Source organism: Microcebus murinus, chromosome 7 (assembly GCF_040939455.1).
Source record: "Microcebus murinus isolate Inina chromosome 7, M.murinus_Inina_mat1.0, whole genome shotgun sequence".
NCBI classification, from domain to species: domain Eukaryota; kingdom Metazoa; phylum Chordata; class Mammalia; order Primates; family Cheirogaleidae; genus Microcebus; species Microcebus murinus.
The window spans coordinates 51533626-51557243 of record NC_134110.1 but is presented as its reverse complement, the minus strand read 5'-3'; the positions used below and the strand labels follow the sequence as shown (position 1 = coordinate 51557243).

The 23618-nt window shown below is 35.4% G+C and overlaps 1 protein-coding gene across 5 annotated transcripts in view; it reads right to left on the bottom strand.

Annotated features, from left to right (window-relative positions):
- CSMD3 (CUB and Sushi multiple domains 3) overlaps positions 1–23618 on the bottom strand; it is a 1101621-nt gene that overhangs the window by 720605 nt on the left and 357398 nt on the right. For all 5 annotated transcript variants that reach the window (XM_076005068.1, XM_012781857.3, XM_076005066.1 and 2 more), the window contains exon 6: positions 10–122. In XM_076005068.1, the coding sequence (XP_075861183.1) occupies positions 10–122 (113 nt within the window). The remainder of the gene's footprint in view (positions 1–9; positions 123–23618) is intronic.

The window sequence follows — 23618 nt, the reverse complement described above, 5'->3', positions numbered from 1 at the left end:
TAAATATACCTTGATATGGAGCACTAAATCCACGATATCGATGATTGCTGTCTGTAACAAAATGAAGCCTGAGCCAGTTTTTGTTGCTGATAATTGGTGGTGGTATATTCATTCCAGATAGCCTGAATTATAAAGACAACAACAAAAAAAATTAAAAAGCTTTTCAGCAGTAAACTTTTTCACTATTTTGGGACAAAAAATGTAACTAGCTGTATACAATATTCATAATTATCCATTTTCAGCTTTTTAAGCACAAATGAAATACTTATTTTATGCATAGAAAAGTCAATCATAGAATAGTACAATTCCAAACACATACTGTTACAATCAGGTTTTCTATATTGATAAAATCAACTGTAAAATTACAACTGCATATAATTTTTGATTTATACAAATTTATTACACTGATGTTATTTATTGCATTGATAAACATAATGAATATTGAGCTAATGACATTCGTTGTGTTCTCCATGTATGCACTGATGTAATAGTTAGAAAATAGGAAGTCTTCAAAGAAATTGATATCCTTATTTCCAGAATGAGATTTTAGAGTTATTTTGTTATACTCTCTGCTACTCATCTAATATATTTTCAATATTTCATATTGGATAGCAAATTTCACAATTTATTTTCATAGAACAAGCACCATTTTTCTGTAATTTAATAATTTTAAACATTTTAATGATTTGCTTTCATTATAATATATACTTTCATAACACATTATAGGCCTGCTTTAAAGAACAGCAAGAAAACAGATTATATATATCCAAACAGATATATTTGGATATACATAGTCTTCACATATTTCATCACAAAATACCATTTCATAATATCTTTAAAAAAACAAGTCACTTAAAGCAAAATATTGAAACTATGCTCCAGATATTGTTCATGATTAATATGCTAAGTAATTTCATGTTCTATAATCCTTTGAAGATTTCCAATGAAGCAGTGTTTTTATTTCATTCGATAAAGAAATATCATCCTCATACACCTCCATTATATATCTAACTATTTAAATTTTAGGCATATGATATAAAGCCAAGGTAAAAGATTCTCAAAAGCAAGACTCTCGCATAGTAAAGGAGAGTTTTAGACTAAAGCTTCATAACAACCAGTATATGACGTATCTTTACTTTTCCTCAAAGCTCACACTTTTCTTCAGGAGGCAAAATAGATAGCTGATTTATTAGTTTGTATTTGTGGGGCTGGTGGTGTGAGGAGGTGTTACAACTCTTCTTTCAATGCTTGGTAGTCAGTCATACAAGGGGAACCACAGAGGGAAGATAAAAAAAATTTGCTATTGTATGCAGTTGTATACATAATGAGTGGTGAGATAAATACATAGAGATGCACAGACTCGCTATCAGATACTCTCCTACCTTACTCCTGAAAACCAACTTTTCCAAGGAATTTTGGAAGCTAGGCACCACTTTTAGTGGAGGACCACCTGCCTACTAAAATGTAAAATCACCTTTATTGCATCTTTGTGTCCACTGATGTATAGAATGTTGGATTCCAATATGAATAAGTTGGGTTCTATCCCATATATTTCTAATTTCTATTCTTGGTTTGAAATGAATTTTTTAAAACTTTTTCCCTATTAACCTCCTATTTTCTCTTCTTATTGGGTGAGTCTGTTTATTGGTCCAACTGGCTGAATTGTTTCTTATCTGAATTTAGTAAATAAGTATATATTACATACCTATATAATTTTAAGACTCAAGTTTTAAAATTTGACTTCATTACTTTCAGAACATATCTAGGTTTTGTTTACTCTTGTTTTTTGGTTGGTTTGGTTCAAATAGCAATTCAGTGAAAAAATATTTGGATTTGATTCAATTATATTTTCAATAGAGTAGAATGGTTCATGCCAGATTTTGATCCACAATTTGGTCTGTTCAATTCCCTGATTCAATGAGCACAAATATCCATTAGGGAAAGTTTAAATGAGTTTTGACAGGCTTCACACATTTCTAACTGTGATGAAACTAGAATACATGGATGATTCTAACACACTGACCCACAGAGTTCAGGCATAGACTCTTAAAAGACCCAATATATGAGAAGTAATTCCACAAGGCCATTAAGAAATGTGAGAAAAGAGAAATAGACAATAAAAGGATAAACTTCCCATCTTTTCCATTGACATCAAAGATAATTTTAGCAATAGATTATTATAAAAGCAAGTGATAGCTACTATAGAACTGTAGTTTGTAACTTGAATTCACCTTCAAAACTCTAGGAGGATGGAACTGAAGAAGTAGAGCTGCAGAAACAAGAGATAAGAAACGGAACTAGAAAGCACTTGCACCACAGCACCCCTCTGCTATCAGAGAAGAAATATACAATCATTGGTTATAAGGGCTTTGCAGATTGAATATAATCTATATAAAACGGCATGGTTTATGACTAGTGGAACAATCTCATAAATGAATCTACAAATCTCTGCCCCATATTTCAAGTGTTATCAGGAGTATTGGAAAATGGGGAATTGAGAATATATGCCACCTAGAAAGATTTCATTAAGCTAATTAATTAAGATAATTAATTTCTTAAATACTAAAGGAGATACTTCTAAAATATAACTCATTATTATCCCTAATCAAATCACTGTGGTCATTTGACAGTAAGCAAATTTGGGTTCACTGTAATATAAAGTCAATGAGAATCATTTTTTAATAATGAAGAGATTTAGTGTGCATTTATTCAACAATTATTTGTTCAATATTTACTATATGACAAACATGAAGTCTAAAAGTTGGAAATATAGTAGTACTATAGTAAGCAAGAAAAAGACTATGGTCTTCCACAGTGAAAATAAATAAAATTAAATAAATAAATAATATAATATAATTTCAGATGGGTAGCAAATGATATACACATGCAAAAAAAATCCACAGATACATAATAAAGAATTTCTAGAAAAATAAGCTTTCAGTTGTGTTAATGAAACAACTTTTTCATTTTACCCTCATCTTTTTATATTACCCTCAAAATATTCATATTCTATAATTCTTAAATTATTATACTTAACTGGATTTTAGGAAAATTAAATCAAAGAAAAATAAGGTAATAATAAATGTCATAAATTTGTCACCTACTACAGTTATTTGTACCAAAGGATTAAAAGCATGTCTTTTAAGTAATGAATAAATTTTAATAGAATGACATAATAAATTAACAATGACATCAAATTTCATTGTATATTCAATGAAGAATGAAATATTGAAAATAATGCAGTGCAACTCACCATAATTAATCTTTGCAAAAATATTTTATTTATATAATTTTATGTAGGAAAAAATACCTAAATCAAAATTGATATTTTAAATCAGATTCAATATTTTCTGTTGTAATTAGTTCTTTAGAGATCTAAAAGTTCCTAAAACTATTCTGAAGCTATTCATTTGGTTGATAACTCTTCTGTCAGATCTTCATTTCTGCCATCTGTGGTTTCTCAATTTTCTCAAAATTAACACTTGCAACAATTGGTATTATCTTTGATGGCTCTGTCATATATATTTTTTTAATATTTCCAATTCCTTAAAATCCTTCAAATGTAATTATCTATCTATATATCCTTATCTTAAGTAATCATACACAGATTCAAACCTTAAACCTAGAATTATTCACATCCTTACCTTCATGACTTCATAACTGACTCTCGCAATTCTCCCACTCTTCGAACTTTAATTGTTCCTCTCTCTCTCCCTCTCTTGTGAGTGTTCTCTTGCCCTCTGTCACTCTTTTTATCTTTCTTGCTTTTAAACCTGTTTGAACTCCTTCCTGCTCTAGCACTGGGATAAGATATATTCTTCATTCATCTTCTGTTCTCCATGACCTCATTAGATTATTGCCCTATGTTAAGTTGCAATTAGTTCCTCAAATTTACTCTTTTATCTGCTCTCAGGGCCTTTGTATGTACTTCATTTAAGGCTAAAATAAATATCATGGCTTAATTTTTATTTACTTACTCTTAATCATTATCAGGGAAGTCAATTTAAAGTTCCTTTTCTGTCTCCAGAGAGCATCTATGGATAGTCTTATCACTTCATTTTAAAATTATTTGTATTTTTAATTTACACATAATAATTATACATATTTGTAGGGTACAATGTGATGTTTCAATACATGTGTATACATGTGTATTGATGAAGTCAGGTAATTAGCATACCCATCACCTCAGAAAATTTATCATTTCTTGTGGCAGGAACATTCAAAATCCTCTCTTTTAGCTATTTTGAGATATATAATACCTTTTGTTGACTACAGTCACCCTACTATGCTATAGGACATAGATGCTTATTCTACCTAATTGTAATTTTTTTTACCTGTTAACCAACCTCTCCCCATCTACTCCCCACCTTCCCAGTCTCTGGTAAACATTCATTATTTCTGTGAAATCAACTTATTGAGATTCTGTACGTGAGTGAGAAAATACAGTATTTGCCTTTCTGTGTCTGGCTTATTTCTCTTAACAAAATTTCCTGAGATTCATCCCTATTGTCCAAAATTAAAAAAAAAAAGTCTTTCACATTTAATGCTGAGTATTATTCCATTGTATTTATACATATCACCTTTTTAAATCAATTCATCCACTGTTGGACACTTAGGTTGATTCCATATCTTGATTGTTATACATTGTGCAGCAATAAAAAGGGGAGTTCAGATATTTCTTCAAAATATTGATTTCATTTCCTTTGTATATCTATGCAGAAGTAGGATTGTTGGATCATATGGTAGTTTTATTTTTCATTTTTTGTGGAACTCCCATACTATATTCCATAATGGCTCTACTAACATACATTCCCATGAACACCATACAAGGGTTCCCTTTTCTCCATATCCATGCTGATACTTGTTATATTTTCTGTTTTTGATAATAGCCATTTTAACTATAGAGAAATGATATCCCATTGTGGTTTTTATTTGCATTTCCCTGATGAATAATGATGTTGAGCATTTTTTTAATATACCTTTTGGCAATTTGTATGTCTCCTATTGAAGAATGTCTATTCGAGTCCTTGGCTGATTTTTGAATCAAATCATTTCATTTTTTTTTTTTTTTTTTTGCTATTGAGTTGTTTGAATTCCTTATGTATTCTGGATATTAATATCTTGTCAGATACATAGTGTTAGGTCTGGATATTTGTCCCTCCAAACCTCAGGTTGAAACTTGATGCCCAATGCTGAAGGTGGGGCTAACTGGGAGGTGTTTGGATCATGGGGGAAGATTCCTCATGAATAGATTAATGCACTCCCTCAGGGGTGAGTGAGTACTCACTGCATTAGTTCCTGTGAGAGCTGGCTGTTAAAAAGAGCCTGGCACCTCCCCGCCTCTCTCTTGCTTCCTCTTTCTCCATGTGATCTCTGAACAGTTCCTGTTTTGCCATATGCCATGAATGGAAGCAGCCAGAAGCCTTCACCATTTGCAAATACTGATGGCAGGGTTCTAGTACAGTCTGCAGAACCATAAGCCAAATAAACTTATTTTCTTTGTAAATTACCCAGCCTTGGGTATTATTTTATAGGCACACAAATGGACTGAGGCATACGGTTTGCAGATTTTGCAGATATTTTATCCTATTCTGTAGGTTGTCTCTGCACTCTGCTGATTGTTTTCCTTTGCTGTGCATGCAGAAGTTTTTAGTTTCATTTAATATCATTTATCTATTTTTGATTTTGTTGCCTGTGCGTTTGAGGTGCTATCCAAAAAGTCTTTGCCCAGCACAACGTGATAAATATTTTCCCCTATTTTTCACCTAGTAGTTTCATAGTTTCAGGTCTTATATTTAAGTTATTCATTCATTTTGAGCTGATAATCATTTATGGTGAAAGATAAAAATCTAGTTTAATTCTTATGTATATTCAAATTTCCCAGCACCATTTATTGAAGACTCTGTCCTTTCCATAATGCATGCTTTTGGTAGTTTAGTTGAAAATCAGTTGGATCTAATATATTTTGGGGCTTTCTATTGCATTCCATTGGTCTATGTGTCTGCTTTTATGACAATACTATACTATCTTGGTTACTACATTTTTGTAGTAAGTTTTGAAGTTAGGTAGTGTGGTGTCACCAACTTTGCTTTGGTTTTTGTTTTTTTCCTCAAGATTGTGTTGGCTGTTGGAATTTTTTGTGCTTCCATTCAAACTTTAGGATTTTTTTTCTATTTCTGTTAAGAATATCATTGGTATTATATACTAAGAGAAATTGCACTGAATCTTATAGAGTGCCTTATGGTAGTATGGACATTTAGACAATATTAATTCTTCCCATATGTGAATGTGGGATATCTTTCCATTTATTTGTGTCTTCTTCAATTTCTTTCATCAGTGTTTTATATTTTTCAGTGTAGAGATCTTTAATCTCCTTGGTTAAATTTATTCCTAGGAAACTTAATTTTTTTTTTTTTTTTTTTTTTGAGACAGAGTCTCGCTTTGTTGCCCAGGCTAGAGTGAGTGCCGTGGCGTCAGCCTAGCTCACAGCAACCTCAAACTCCTGGCTCAAGCAATCCTCCTGCCTCAGCCTCCCAAGTAGCTGGGACTACAGGCATTCGCCACCATGCCCAGCTAATTTGTTGTATATATATTAGTTGGCCAATTAATTTCTTTCTATTTATAGTAGAGACGGGGTCTCGCTCTTGCTCAGGCTGGTTTCGAACTCGTGACCTTGAGCAATCCACCCGCCTCGGCCTCCCAGAGAGCTAGGATTACAGGCGTGAGCCACCGCGCCCGGCAATTTTTTATAGCTATTATAAATGGAATTGTTATCTTGATTTCTTTTTTAGATAGTTCACCATTAGTGTATAGAGATGCTGCTGATTTTTGTATATTGGTTTCTTATCTTGCAACCTTATTTAATTTGTTTATTAGTTCTGACCATTTTGGAGGAAGGTCCTTAGGGTTTCCTATATATAAGATTATGTCACCTATAAACAGGGACAATTTGACTTTCTCCTTTCCAATATGGATGACTTTTATTTCTTTCTGTTGCCTAACATAAAGACTGGCTAGGACTTCTGCTATGTTGAATAGAAGTGGTAAAAGTGAATATCCTTCTCCTTTTCCAGATCTTAGAGGAAAAGCTTTCAATATTTCCCCATTTGGTATGATATCAGCTATGGATTTGTCATATTTGGCTTTTATTGTGTTGAGGTACACACCCTCCATATTTAATGTTTTGAGGGTTTTTATAATGAAAGAATGTTAAATTTTCTCAATTTTTTTGTGTCTATTGAAATGATCACATGGTTTTTGTCCTTTCTGTTAATGAAATATATCACATTTATTCATATGTAAGCTGCCCTTGCACCCCTGGGAAGAATCCCACTTGATCATAGCAAATGATCTTTATAATGTGTTCTTGAATTCAATTTATTATTATTTTGTTAAGGAATTTTGCATCTGTAGATAAGGGATATTTATTTTGTTGTTGTGCACTTCTCTGATTTTGGCATCAAGGTAATGCTGGCCTTGTAGAATGAGACTGAAAGTATTCCATTGTCTTCAATTGTTTCAAATAGTTTGAGAGTTATTGGTTCTCTTTTTTAAATCTTATTAGAACTAAGCAGTGAAGTATTCAGGGCCCTGCATTTTTTTTTTTAAAGTAAATTTTATTGCTTTTCTTACATGGGAAAATTTTTATTTCTGATTCAATTTCCTCACTAGTTATTGGTCTGTTCAGATTTTCTGTTTTTAGTAGGAATTTAAATTCTATTCTTTATTGAATTTTTTGTTAATATTGGTAGCTTGTATGCATCTAGAAATTTATGCTTTCCTTCTAAGTTATCAAATCTGTTGGTGTATAATAGTCCATAATACCCTTATGATCCTTTGTATTTCTGTGGTATCAGTTATTATGCACACCTTTCCATCTCTTATTTTATTTATTTGAGGTTGTCTATTTTTTCTTAGTCTAAGTTTTGTGAATTTTATCTTTTCAAAAACACAAGTCTTCATTTTATTATTCTTTTTCACTTTTTTTTAGTTTCTATTTCATTGTTTACTCTTTATTATTTCTTTCTTTCTACCAATTTTAGGTTTTGCTTGTTCTAGTTTGCCTAGTTTCTTGAAGTGTAATGTTTGATTGTTTATCATAAATCTTCCTTCTCTTTTTTTTTTTTTTTTTTTTATTTTGGCATATTATGGGGGTACAGATTTTAAGGTTTCAATAAATGCCCATTTCCCCCCCTCCCCCCAAAAGTCTGAGTCTCCATCATGACCATCCCCCAGATGGTGCACATCTCACTCATTATGTATGTATATACCCGCCCCCCTCCCCCCTCCCACCTCCCCAATACCCTATTACTGTAGCACCCATGTGTCCACTTAGGTGTTAGTCAGTTAATACCAGTTTTCTGGAGAATATATCTGGTGCTTGTTTTTCCATTCTTGGGATACTTCACTTAGTAGTATGGGTTCCAGCTCTAACCAGGAAAATATAAGATGTGCTATATCACCATTGTTTCTTAGAGCTGAATAGTACTCCATGGTATACATATACCACATTTTATTAATCCATTCTTTGATTGATGGGCACTTGGGGTGTTTCCACAGCCTTGCAATTATGAATTGTGCTGCTATAAACATTCGAGTGCAGGTGTCTTTTTTGTAGAGTGTCACTGGATCATTTGGGTAGATGCCCAGCAATGGGATTGCTGGATCAAATGGTAGATTCACTTGTATCGCTTTAAGGTATCTCCATATTGCTTTCCACAGAGGTTGAACTAGTTTGCAGTCCCACCAGCAGTGTAGGAGTGTTCCTCTCTCTCCGCAACCACGCCAGCATTTATTGTTTGGAGATTTTTTGATAAAGGCCATTCTCACTGGGGTTAAGTGATATCTCATTGTGGTTTTAATTTGCATTTCCCTGATGATTAGAGATGTTGAGCATTTCTTCATATGTTTGTTGGCCATTCTTCTGTCTTCTTTAGAAAAATTTCTGTTCAAGTCTTTTGCCCACTTTTTAATGGGGTTATTTGATTTTTTCTTCCTAATTTTCGTGAGTTCTAAGTATATTCTAGTTATCAGTCCCTTATCGGATGCATAGGATGCAAAAATTTTCTCCCATTCTGTAGGTTGTCTGTTTACTTTCATGACTATTTCTTTGGCTGTGCAGAAGCTTTGTAGCTTGATCATGTCCCATTTATTTATTTTTGTTGCTGCTGTGATTGCCTTTGGGGACTTCTTCATAAACTCTTTGCCCAGGCCGATGTCTAGGAGAGTGTTTCCAACTTTTTCCTCTAGAGTTCTAATAGTTTCATATCTTAGGTTTAAGTCTGTTTTCCAGCGTGAGTTGGTTTTTGTGAGAGGTGAAAGGTGTGGGTCCTGTTTTAGCCTTCTACAGGTGGCTATCCAGTTTTCCCAGCACCATTTATTGAAGAGAGATTCTTTTCCCCAGCGTATGTTTTTGTCTGCTTTGTCAAAGATGAGATGGCTATATGAGGATGGTTTTATATCAGGATTCTCACATCTGTTCCACTGGTCAATATTCCTGTTTTTGTGCCAATACCATATTGTTTTAATTACTACAGCTTTGTAGTATAGTTTGATATCTGGCATATTAATGCCTCCCATTTTGTTTTTGTTGCCTAGAATTGCTCTTGATATTCGGGGTCTTCTTTGGTTCCATACGAAGCGTAAAATTATTTTTTCTATATCTGTGAAGAATGCTGATGGGATTTTAATAGGTATTGCATTGAATCTGTAGATCAGTTTGGGTAGTATGGACATTTTGATGATATTGAGTCTGCCGATCCACGAGCATGGTATGGATTTCCATCTGTTTACATCCTCTGCTATTTCCTTCCTCAGTGTTTCATAGTTCTCCCTGTAGAGGTCTTTTACCTCTTTGGTTAAATATATTCCTAGGTACTTTAATTTCTTTGTTGCTATTGTGAAGGGAATTGAGTCTTTGATTTGGTTCTCAATTAGATTGTTGTTGGCGTATATGAATGCCTCTGATTTCTGTGTATTGATTTTGTATCCTGAGACTTGACTAAATTCATTGATCAGTTCCAGGAGTTTCTTGGTTGAATCCTTGGGGTTTTCTAGATACAATATCATATCATCAGCAAACAGTGAAAGTTTGATCTCTTCTGCCCCTATTTGGATACCTTTGATTCCATTTTCCTGTCTGATTGCTGTAGCCAAGACTTCCAGCACTATGTTGAACAGAAGTGGAGATAGTGGGCAGCCTTGTCTGGTTCCAGTTCTAAGTGGGAATGATTTCAATCTTTCCCCATTCAGTATGATGTTGGCTATGGGTCTGTCATATATGGCTTGTATCATTTTTAGGTATGTCCCTTCTATGCCTATTTTCTTAAGTGTTCGTATCATGAAAGGGTGTTGAATTTTGTCAAAAGCTTTTTCTGCATCTATTGAAAGAATCATGTGGTCTTTGTTTTTGCTTCTGTTTATGTGGTGAATTGCATTTATAGATTTACGTATGTTGAACCATCCCTGCATCCCTGGGATGAAGCCCACTTGGTCGTGGTGGATTATTTTTTTGATAAGTGTCTGGATTCGGTTAGCTAAGATTTTGTTGAAAATTTTTGCATCTATATTCATTAGGGATATTGGTCTGTAGTTTTCTTTTTTTGTTGCATCCTTTCCTGGTTTTGGTATCAGAGTAATATTCGCTTCATAAAAGGTGTCGGGGAGGTTTCCGTTCTTCTCGATGTTGTGGAATAGTTTCTGCAAGATAGGTACTAGTTCTTCTTTGTAAGTATGGTAAAATTCAGGTGTGAAGCCATCTGGACCGGGACTTTTCTTTTTAGGGAGATTTTTAATTGCTGTTTCTATTTCAGCTGTTGAGATTGGTCTGTTCAGGGAATCTATTTCTTCCTGGTTGAGCCTAGGGAGGCTGTGTGTTTCTAGAAATTTGTCCATTTCCTCCACATTTTCCAGTTTGTGTGCATAAAGATTTTTGTAGTATTCATAAATTGTATCTTGTATCTCTTTGGGATCAGTTGTGATATCTCCTTTTTTATTCCTGATGGAGCTTATTAGAGATTTCTCTTTTCTGCTTTTTGTTAGCTTAGCCAATGGCGTGTCAATCTTGTTTATTTTTTCAAAGAACCAACTTTTTGTTTTATTAATCTCCTGAATAGCTTTCCTGTTTTCAATTTCGTTTAGTTCTGATTTGATCTTGTTGATTTCACTTCTTCTGCTGGGTTTGGGGTTGGTCTGTTCTTCTTTTTCCAGCTCTTTGAGTCGTTTCATTAGATTGTCTATTTGTGATCTTCTTGCCTTTTGGTTATAGGCATTTATGGAGATAAACTTTCCTCTTAGAACTGCTTTAGCTGTGTCCCAGAGGAGTTGATAACTTGTCTCTCCATTGTCGTTTTCTTCATAGAAGTTTTTTATTTCCGTCTTGATTTCTTCATTTACGAAGTAATCATTTAGTAGGAGGTTGTTTAATTTCCACGTTTTTGTGTAGAAATGTGAGTTTCTGTTAGGGTTGATTTCTAGTTTTATTCCACTGTGATCTGAGAAGGTACATGGTATGATTTCTATTTTTTTAAATTTCTTGAGATTTTCTTTGTGTCCTAGGATATGGTCAATCTTAGAGAATGTCCCGTGAGCTGATGAGAAGAACGTATATTCAGTGGATTTTGGGTAGAATGTTCTGTAGATGTCTGTCAGACCCAATTGTTCTAGAGTTTTGTTTAAGTCCAATATTTCTTTATTAATTTTCTGTTTGGAGGATCTGTCTCGAGCCGTCAGTGGGGTGTTGAAATCTCCGGCGATTATGGAGTTGCTATTAATCCATTTGCTTAGCTCCAGTAAGGTTTGCTTTATGAATCTGGGTGCACCTAAGTTGGGTGCATATATATTTAAAATTGTTATCTCTTCTTGTTGGACTGTGCCCTTCACCATTATATAATGACCCTCTTTGTCTTTTACTACTTTTGTTGGTTTAAAAACTAAATCGTCTGAAATTAGAACTGTCACACCAGCCTTCTTTTGGCTTCTATTTGCTTGGAATATTGATCTCTACCCTTTTATTTTTAGTCTATATGCATCCTTGCAGGTTAGATGTGTTTCCTGAAGACAGCATATACTTGGCCTGTATTTTCTTATCCATTCAGCCAGCCTATGTCTCTTGAGTGGAGAGTTTAAGCCATTCACATTTATTGAGAGAACTGATAGGTAAGGTAGATTACTGATCATTCTGTTGGGTTGGATGTTGTTGCTATGATTTCTGTCTTGAGCCATTGTAATATCTGGCCTTTAATATCTTTGGGTTTTGGTTGTTTTTATATTCGTGGGTTATTTTTATGATGTTCCGTGCATAACGCTGTTTTAAGTACTTCTTGTAGGGCTGGTCTTGTCTTGGTGAATTCTCTGAGCCTTTGCTTGTCTGAGAATGTTTTTATTTCTCCTTCATATACGAAGCTTAGTTTTGCAGGGAATAATATTCTAGGCTGGGCATTGTTTTGTTTCAAAAGAGTGAGAATGGGGCCCCAGTCTCTCCTTGCTTGTAAAGTCTCATTAGAGAAGTCTGATGTTATTCGAATTGGCTTTCCCTTGTATGTTACTTGCTTCTTTTGTCTTACAGCTCTTAGAAGGGCCTCTTTAGTTGATACTTTGGTTAGTCTGATGACTGCATGTCGTGACGTCTTCCTGTTTGCGTTGAATCTCCCAGGGGTCCTCTGAGCTTCTTGAACTTGTATATCAAGATTTTGAGCAAGGCCTGGGAAATTTTCCTCTATTATATCTTCAAACAGCTTGTCCAACCCTTGAGTGTTGTCTTCTTCCCCTTCCTGTAACCCTATGACCCTCACATTAGGTTTCTTCACATAATCCCACAGCTCTTGTAGGCTTTGCTCTTTTCTCTTGTTTCTCTGGTCTATTTCTGTGACTGATTTATTTAATTGGAGGGTGTTATCTTCAAGCTCTGAGTTTCTTTCTTCTGCTTCATCTACCCTGTTCTTGAGACTTTCCACTGTATTTTGTAGTTCCTTGAATTGATTCTTCATTTCCAGGAGTTCGGTTACACTTTTCTTCAATGTGTCTATTTCTTTTCTCATATCCTGGAGATTTTTTGTGGTTTCTTGGTGCTGGTTGTTGAGTTGTTGTTGCAGCTGGGTGAGTGTTCTTATGTTCCACATACGAAATTCCTCTTCTGTCATATTGGTTGCCTGGTTTTGGTCGGTGTCCGTTTCTAGGGGGCTGGTGCTCCTCTTTGGGGGTGTGTTTTCCGTTTGGTTCTTCATATTTCCTGAGTTCTTTCGCTGATTTCTTCCCATGTCGATCAGTTGTTGTTTCTTTCCTTAGGTTATTGTTTGGGTATTCACACACCTTGTTTAGTTTCTGAGGCGTTAGGTGGTGCCTGTGGGTGAAATTGGACCACTCCCTGTATATTGAGTCAGTGGGTGCCGTGGAAAGGCTGTGCAAGATGCCGTCCCTGTCAGTAGGTGGCGTTTGCTTGGAGGAACAGGCTATGGTGTTGATTTTGAGTCCTGTTATCAGCTCTCGTTCTGGGCGGAGCTGGGTTGGGTAAGCCTGCCCTCAGGCCGTTAGCAGGGGTCAAAGTTCTGTTCTCTGCTGTCAGGGCGGGGCTGGAATGGTCCCGCTCAGCCAGAAAGTCTGGGTGTGGGGGTGGGGCTGTCTGAGACCCGCAGTCTGCAGCAGGCCTCGATTGTTTCCACCCTCCCCAACTCCGCAGCTACTCCTGGGCCTCTGCCAGCAGGCCAGACCATAAGCTACCAGGCCTCCCCGGACTGTGATGCCGGCGGGGAGGTTCCCTGCACAGGAACGCCACCTGGGTTGGGCGCACGGCCTCCTCCTGGGAGGAGGGTTGCCCTCTAGGACGCAGATCCGCCCCTGGAGGCACACAGCCCTCAGTAGGCTGTTCACGTATAACCCTTCTGTGCCCCGGGCAATGCTAGCCCTCGGTGCAGGGGATCTGGTCTGCAGGTCCGACCTCTGGGTCCCAGAGTTCAAACTGTATTCCCACCAGGGAGAGGATTTCCGGTCCTAATTCACCCACAGGGAGCCCAAGCTGGGTCTATGTCTCTCAGCCTCTGAGTCGGCACCGTTTTCCTGGGAACACGGTGCCAGCAGCACCTGGGAGGGCGGGCGGGGTCCCAAACGGGAAGGTCCCGTTCCCTGGAGGTGCCTCCGGCTGGTGGCTGTATTGTCTCTCTGGGCAGCCGCGGGTAGGGTCGGTGGAGGGGGGGAGGAGGCAATATGGCGCCTGCCGCGCAGCTCGGGTCTGTGCACACGGAGGTGCCCGGAGGAAGTTGGGAACCTGGTGCCACGTCTGCTACAGGCTCACCGTTGGCAGGCGGCGGCAGTCTCTGGGCTGGTGTCCGCAGGTCTCTCCACCCGCTGGGGAGCCCACCAGCAGTCCCGAATGCAGGGGAGGGGAAACAGCAGATCCACCTACCCTTGCCGCTGGTCTCTGGGCTGCTCCGGTGGTCTCAGCCTCCAGTTCTCCTCCGCAGCCTCCTCCCGTGGAGTCTCCCGGGGTCTCAGGTACCCCTCCTTCCGGCCCTTGTCCGCTGTATGCTCGTCTTCTTGCTTCTTTCCTCTAGTTTCTGCTAGAATCTGTCTTTTTTGCAGAGACCCTCTGTCTGGCGGTGTTATTCGTCCGCCATCTTGCTCCGCCCCCTCTTCCTTCTCTTTTAATGTAGGTGTTGATTACTACAAACTTCCCCCTAAGAATTGCTTTTGTTGTATATCAAATGATATGTTGTGTTTCCATTTGCACAGTTGTCTCAATTTTTCTTTAATTTCCTTTTCCCTTTTCTTTATTGATCCCTTGATTATACAGGAGGAAATTAAATACTTTCCACATATTTGTAAATTTTCTGAAGTTCCTTCTCCTGTTATTAATTTCTAGTTTTATACCATTGTGGTCAGAAAAGATACTTAATATGATCTAAATTTTTAAGGCTAACATATGATCTATCCTGAAGAATTCTCCACGTGCAGTGAAAAGAATGCGTGTTATTTCAGCTGTTAGATGGAGTATTCTGTATATGTCTGCAAAAGCCATTTGATCTACATTCGAATTTAAGTCCAATGTTGCTTTGTTTATTTTATTTCTAGATAATCTGTCCATTGTGGAAAGTAGGGAGTTCAATTCCACTATTACTGTATTGCAGTTTATCTCCCTTTATATCTAGTAATATATGTATATATTCATACTCCAGTGTTGACACTTTTCTCCTGCTCCTTTTAGAATTCCCTTTTTGTCTTTAACTTTCCCCAGTTTAATTATAATGTGCTTCACAGAGGACCCTTTTGCTTTTAATCTACTTGGAGATTTTGAGATTTTTGGAATCTGAATGTTTGTATCTCTTCCAAACTTGGGAAGTTTTAAGCTATTGTATTGCTAAATAGGCTTTTTTGTAACTCTTTCCAACTCTTTTCACTTTGACACACACAATGATTATAGTGTAAGAGGTATATGCTGGCTTTATATATCAAGAAAATAAATGAAGGTATTTATTTCTTTGGGTGCATGACTTAACTTTCAGGATCTGTGTATTTGTTCATATGCTTTATAACTTATATCAAAAATTCCATTTCATGTCATTATTAAATGTTTTTGTTCTTTTCTTTATTCAAGACCAATAGAAAATTCTATCTTATTCATAAGTATTCCTCAATTCCCCTTGCTGAAGTTTATCTCTCTGTTCTCTGAATGTTAAAAGTACTTGATAAAACTCTTCCTATGACATGTCTCATTGTTTTCATCTTGTTATATCATACATTCTCTAAATTATCAGAAGTTGAGAGCAGGATCCATACTGGATTTAGCAAATCTATAAGCACATTTCAAATTGATAACAAATTCCGCTACTTATGTGAAGTAATATCATATTACAAAATTTCTTAAAGTGTGTTGTAAATATTAACCACCAAATGCCTTGGGAATGCAGGAAGGTATACTTGTCAAGAATATTGTGCAACCATATACTCTTCGTGTAGTATTGAAATATGTTTTAACCAAGAATTTCCTAAACTTAGTAAATAAAAACCTTCCCATTTTCATATTTTTCCATAATATGAAATAGAATGCAGTAGAATTATTATGAATCACAAATATTGTTCACTCCTTTATGTCTGGATAAGAATGCCTTTCATAGTCCCAGGGAAAATGAGCATCTTTAAAAATAGTCAAAGATAAAAATTAACAAATTTTCTATTATGTTGTGCAGGGTACAGTAAGTTAGAAAATCATTTTAGCAACTAAATTAATCCATTTATAAGATAACATTTAAAATACTAATCTTCCATACTATGCAAATCATGAATAAAATGTATATGGTGTATACAGATACAACACAGAACAGGTTGTATTTTCTTGTCACAGATGTCTGACTGTGTTCTTGGTTAGATATTCAAAAGTAACTGTACTATAGGACACACAATCCTACATGATTTTAACAAGATCATTAAAAAGCTAAGCATTGTTATGCAGTACAACTATTGAGAAGACAGAAGTTATAAAATATTTACAGCGCAAAAGAGAGAACTGGCTATACTCAACTTTCTTCCCTCACTTTCTCCCCTTCCCATTACCCACACCCTCTGATACATTTACCCTCATTTGTAATTACACTCTGATTTTCCACTTACCACCCATTTCCACGATCTATCTTTCAGACATACTCTCTTATAAAGATTGTGTTTTATTTTATATAAATACTTTATCATTATCAACACTTTACAGAGGAAATTGAAACACACAGAGATTAAATAACTCCCAGTCACTTATCCAAAATGTGGTAAACTGGGATTTCTAAACAATTTAACTTCAGAACCAATGAGCTTGATCTCCATGCTATACAGAATAGAGTTACTTTTATCTAAACACATGCTTCATTCAAAATCTGTTTATATTTTAGAGATATATATCCAACCACCAAAATTTAATCATGATTAAATGGAAAGGTTGAACAGTATCATAGGCATAACTTGTTTCATTCCACTTTGCTTTATTGTGCTTTGCAAATACTTCTTTTGTTTTTACAAACTGAGGGTTTGTAGCAATTTTGCGTTGAACAAGTCTATCAGTGCCACTTTTCCAAAAGCTTGTGCTCACTTCATGCTTCTATGTCACATTTTGATAATTGTCTAGATATTTGAAACATTTTCATTATTATTATGTCTATTATGGTGATCTGTGATCAACGATCATTGGTGTTATAGTAATTGTTTTGGTGCGCCATGAATCGCACCAATAAATTTAATCAATACATGTTGTCTGTGCCCTGACTACTCCATTGACCAGCTATTCCCCCATCGTTTGCCCTCTCCTTGAGCCTCCCTATTTTCTAAGATACAACAATATTGAAATTAAGCCAATTAATAACCCTACTATCTCCTCTAAGTGCTCAAGTGAAAGGAAGAGTCACGTGTCTCACTTTTTATCAAAACCTAGAATTGATTAAGCTTAGCAAGGAAGCCATGTTGAAAGCCGAAACAGGCTGAAAGCAAGGCCTCTTATGACAAACAGTTAGCCAAGCTGTAAATACAAAGGGAAACTTCTTGAAGGAAATTCAAAGTGCTACTCCAGTAAACACATGAATGATAAGAAAGCAAAACAGCTTTATTGCTGATATGGAGAAAGTTTTAGTGGTCTGGATAGAAATTCCAACCAACAATAACATTCCCCTAAACCAAAGCCTAATCCAGAGCAATGCCTTAGTTTTCTTTATTTCTATGAAGGCTAAGAAAGGTGCGGAAGCTGCAGAAGAAAATGTCGAAGCTTGCAGAGGTTATTTCATGAGGTTTAAGGAAAGAAGACATCTCCATAACAAAAATGTACAAAGTGAATCATATACTGATGAAGAAGCTGTTACAAGTTATCTAGATGATCTAGCTAACATAATTGATAAAGGTGGCTACACTAAACAATAGAGTTTCAATGGAGAAGACATACCCTTCTATTGGGAGAAGATGCTGTCTAGCACTTTCATAGCTAGAGAGGAAAAATCAATGCCTGGTTCAAACTTCCAAGGACAGGCTGACTCTCTTGTTAGGAGCTAATGTAGCTCATGAATTTAAGTTGAAGCTAGTGTCCATTTATCATCCTGACAATCCTAGATGCCTTAAGAATTTTGCTAAATCTACTCTGCCTATGCTCTATAAATGGAAAAACAAAGCCTAAATGACAGGGCATCTGTTTACACCATAGTTTACTGAATATTTTAAGCCCACTGTACAGACTTACTGCTCAGAATAAAAGATTTCTTTCAAAATATTACTTCTCATTGACAATGTATCTGATCAATGAAGAGCTCTGATAGAGATGTAGAAGGAGATGAATGTTGTTTTCATGCCAGCTAACACAACATCCATTCTGAAGCCCATGGATCAAGACGTCATTTACACTATCAAGTCTTATTTAAGAAATACATTTCATAAGGGTGTAGCTACCACAGATAGTGATTCCTCTGATGGATCTGGGCAAAGAAAGTTAAAACCTTTTGGAAGAGGAAGACTCAACGATTCTAGGCATCGTTATGAACATTCATGATTCATTGGAGGAGCCCAATATATCAACATTAACAGGAGTTTGGAAGAAGTTGATTCCAACACTTATGGATGACTTTGAGGAATTCCAGACTTCAGTAGAGGAAGTAACTGCAGATGTGGTGGAAACAGCAAGAGAACTAGAGGTGAAGCCTGGAAATATAACTGAATTACTGAAACATCATGATTAAACTTGAATGGATGAGAAGTTGCTTCCTTTGAATGAGCAAAAAATTAGTTTCTTGACATAGAATCTACCCCTGCTGAAGATGTTGTGAAAACTGCTGAAATGATAACAAAGGATCTGCAATATAGAAATAATTTTATATTTTATATAGAAAGAATTTTTAGAACTCAATAAAACAAAAACAGATGACAAATTTTTGAACACTTTACTGAAGAAGAGATACAGAAAGTAAAGAAGCCCATGAAAGGTTGCTCAACATCATTCGTCTTAAGGGACTTAAAGGAAAGGCAACCTGAGATACCACCATCCACTTAAGAGACTGGCTAATTAGAATACCACACTGAGAACTGTTATACACATGTGAAAGTGGTTATGATTTTAAAAACTGAAAATCGCAAGAGTGGCAAAGATGAAGAGCAAATGGAAATTTTAAACATTGCTGGTGGGAATGTAATTTGGTATAGCCAGTTTGGATAAACTTATAACATTTAGCAACTTATAAAATTAAACATACACTTAACATTTAACCCAGCAATGATACTCCTAAGTACTTACCTAAGAAAATTGAAAACATAAGTCTATACAAAAACTTGTAGACAGATGTTCATGTCACATTCATTCTTTATCACCAAAAACTGACAAGTGGTGAATGGCTAAATAATTCAACGACATTCATACAATTGAATACTACTCACCAATGGAAGTGAATAAACTACTGATACATGTATATAACACAGATGAATCTCAAAAGCATTGTAGGTGAAAGACCTACATACTACATACTATGTGGCTGCATGCTGCGTCTTTTTTTTTTTTTTTTACGACATACTTAACAAAGGAAGACTATACAAACAAATCAGAACACTGGTTGCCAAGGGCTGGAGGTACTGAGAGGAAAGTAACTACAAAGGCAAATTTTGGGGATGAGAGAAACTTTCAATATCTTTATTATGGCTACATGATTGTATATGTTTGTCAAAATACATAAAATCATATGCCTAAGAATGTAATTTACTGTCAAATATACTTCAATAAACCTAACTTTTAGAAAGCAAAAATAATTTTCAGAGATTTATAGCTTACCTGTCAATAACATTAAAAAATAATATCTATATTTCTTGTACTTGGAGGCATAAAATTGGAACAAAATAAATTTATTCCATCAAATGAAAGGGTAGGAAGTATTTTAAATTTTCTGGAAAAGATCATCCTTCTTATTGCTAGAGGATTTAAACCTCAACTATTATTATATGCATATGTAAATATACAATAAAACTACATTCTAAATTGCTTTTCCTTGTACAGTAAAGAAATACTTTCATTATTTGCCCACAATTACATTTGCAATATATTTCCATTGCCATAACTAAACTGTTGCTTAAGACAACCTTTCTTTTGACCTCCTGAACTGATACAGACTCTAGAAGAATGAACTAAAAAGCAAATGTTAGAAAAGAAAAAAATATATAAATTAGTCCACCACTTCTTTTATCTTGTTGAGACCAATAATTTCATTTACAACTTTCACTGACTTGACTAAATAAAATTAATACTTATGTTGGCCCTAGACTTCATCTTTTTTCATTTCACAAGTTTTAGACCCATTGTAGTTAAAGAACATAGTAAATGTTGAATATGAAATACATAAAGAGTGTATATTTATTCAAGAAAAGGTAAAGCATAATTCCTAACTTTTCCACCATTTTTCTTTAAAGCACAACAATATATGACTACTTATGAATTCACATTTTTTTTTTGAGACAGAGTCTCACTTTTGTTGCCCAGGCTAGAGTGAGTGCTGTGGCGTCAGCCTAGCTCACAGCAACCTCAAACTCCTGGACTCAAGCGATCCTTCTGCCTCAGCCTCCCAAGTAGCTGGGACTACAGGCATGCACCACCATGCCCGGCTAATTTTTTGTATATATACTTTTAGTTAGTCAATTAATTTCTTTCTATTTATAGTAGAGACAGGGTCTCGCTCAGGCTGGTTTTGAACTCCCGACCTTGAGCAATCCGCCTGCTTTGGCCTCCCAGAGTGCTAGGATTACAGGCGTGAGCCACCGCGCCTGGATACATTTTTTTTTTTAAATGAGTGTTTCACTGTTTTTCCTAAGCTGATCTCAAACTCCTGGGCTCAAGTGATCTTCCCTCCTCACCTTCCTGAGTAGCTGAAACTAAAGGCATACACCACCATGCCTGGCCACAATTAAATTTTAAATATCTGTACCTTCAACACTAAAAAGAACTTTTATTTCTATATTCCTAGGCAAAGAAATTATAACAGGTTCAAACTTGCTCAAAATTAAACATGCATGTCTTCAAATGACTACTCAAGAGCACTACTGAACTGTTTCCCCCAATACCATATATATGTAAATCATTTTATAAGAATGTGTGAAATTTTAAAGATTATTAGGGAACAACATATGCTGAGAAAAGGTGTGGCTGATAAATGTAGAGGAGCTGCAATTCAACCCCACTTCCCTTTCCCTCTTGCTCCCTCTCCCTCTGAAAATCACAGAAACAAAATAAAACAAACGCAACAAAGCCTTGGAATATAGTTTTTTAAAACAAATATTATTCTTGTTAGGTCTGGGTGGAGGGCGAATGGGTGGCAAGGAAGGTAGAGGAAGAGGCTAAAGGTGGAGAGAAGGAACTAATTAGGATGCAGAAAAGAAATTGCAATATCAGATATTTGTGGCTAGAGACTTTTTCCTAGAGGAAGCATGGGTAACCAGGAGCTCCTAGTGACCTTAACTGACAAGGGGGCTCATTACCACCTAATTAGTGCTATAGTTTTGACCAGTAGGGTTTTCATGAAGGATTCTGGGAAGACACATCTGTAAAAAGGAAACTATTATATAACCCCAAGCTGTTATGTAAACTGTTATGTAAATGTTATGTAACTTGTTATGTAACCTGTTACATAACCCCAGCCTGTCAATCACCCAAAAAAGAAAATGGCAATCAGTCCCACTCAGGAGAGAGGTGGGACAAACTGTATAAAGCATGTAAAAGACAGTGTGTGCCAAGACTTCAGGGTCTTCTCCACTTGTGGAGAATGATCTGTCTCTCCCTTTGAGATTTACTTTCACTTTGCAATAAATGCTGAATGTGTGAGATAGCTTTGTATTTGTGATCACTCCATCATCTGCTTGACTTAGAACCAGTACTCATTCCTAACACTGGGAAGCCAGGACCAGGAAACATCGAGACAGTCCTAACACTCTTATTTCTGTAGGTTATCTCTGTTTAACATTTAGGACTCGTATTTCTAAATAAGTAAATAGTTAACTATATAACCTGTAAAACTTCTTAAATCTAATATATGGATAATATTAGAATTTTTATGAATTTCCTGGGTTTTTTAATTTCTTTACCTAAAATTTTTAAGGGAACATTTTAGCAACTAAGCTACTCAAACCTTTTGCCAGGTTGATATTAGTAATAATACTATTCAACATTTATTGAAAGCTATTTACTATGGACCGCATAGTATTCCAAGCATGGTCATTTTATTTAATTCCAGAAAATAATACCTATGTAGTATTAAATACAATGAAAGTAGACATTTTTAATATAGTAGGTTGGTGTGAAATACACATTGCAAATGTTGCTATTTTATTGATAAGAAAACTATCATGATTTTTATTCCAGTCATTCTATGAGAAGTGAGCATTACAATTCTTAGTGACATAATCCAGTGTATATTAACTTTATTTAATTTAGCTGGGATCTGGTAGTTTAAATCCTAAACTTATAAATAGATATCGAGAAGTTTGAAATAACTAATACTGTACTGTTTAATTAAATTACATTAATGTATGTTCAAGATCCTTTTATTTTATATATTATACTTTTGTTTTCCTTTTATTTATGTCATTATCAAGACTGAGATCTCTCAAAAGAATGGCTGAGAGAAGAGATGTTATTTTCTATGTTATAGTATTTGCCTTTTTATTTTCCTGTATTAGTTTCACTGATTTTTATTTCTCACAAATCTATTTTACAAGCAGAGTCTGGTCTTAGATTACCTCAAGTCCTAGTATGTTGCACTACATTAAAGACTTTATGATAAAACTATGATTTTATTTGAAAAAAATAATAAACATATTGGGATCCCTTTAGAGATATGAGTATAATTATCTTTTAAAAATGTTTTGATTGTGCATCAGTATCCATAAAACCTCCAAGCTTCAAGATCTCAAGTTACCTTTGCTTAGGACATTAAGCAAGGATCAAACAATTGATTTATTATTCAGGGAAAAAACAAATCAAAACATAACAAAAACTGAAACTCATGTTTGATTAATTTCCCAGCAAAATATGCAAGCGCACTCAGGAAGAATATTGAAGAAAATGTAGTAAAAGCACTATTTATATAGAGTTTCAGGGAAAAATCAAAATGGAATACTATGGCACCAAGGGTCATAGATTTCCATGTTACCCATAGTACCTATGTAAATTGATTTCTACCCCATAAAAAATGGGGATACCTATGCAGAATGAAAACTGGTGTGGGGACTGTTACAGGGACAAAGTTAGTTCTACCTATAGCTAAATTCAAAAGGAAGCCAGAGGGCAAAGGGGTCTGCAAAGAGAGAGCAGGGCAACTGAAATGGACTGAAGGTAAAAGGTGAGAGTTGAGAACAACCAATACAGGTGTAAACATGCTTAATCTTTATTTAAAGATATCAAAGATGAAAGACTATCTAGTAATAGTGTAAAAAAACTATAATCTGAATATACAGCATATATGTAATAGAACATTTAAGTGAGGCATTATTCAGAAAGGTAATATAAAAATCACCACAAAAAGATAAATAATGCTTATATTGAGGTATTTTTTTCTTATGCTAAGAAGCCATTTCTTCAATAATTGTCAAATGTCTTTTATATGTCAAGCACTTTTACTGAAGACATATTAGTGAAA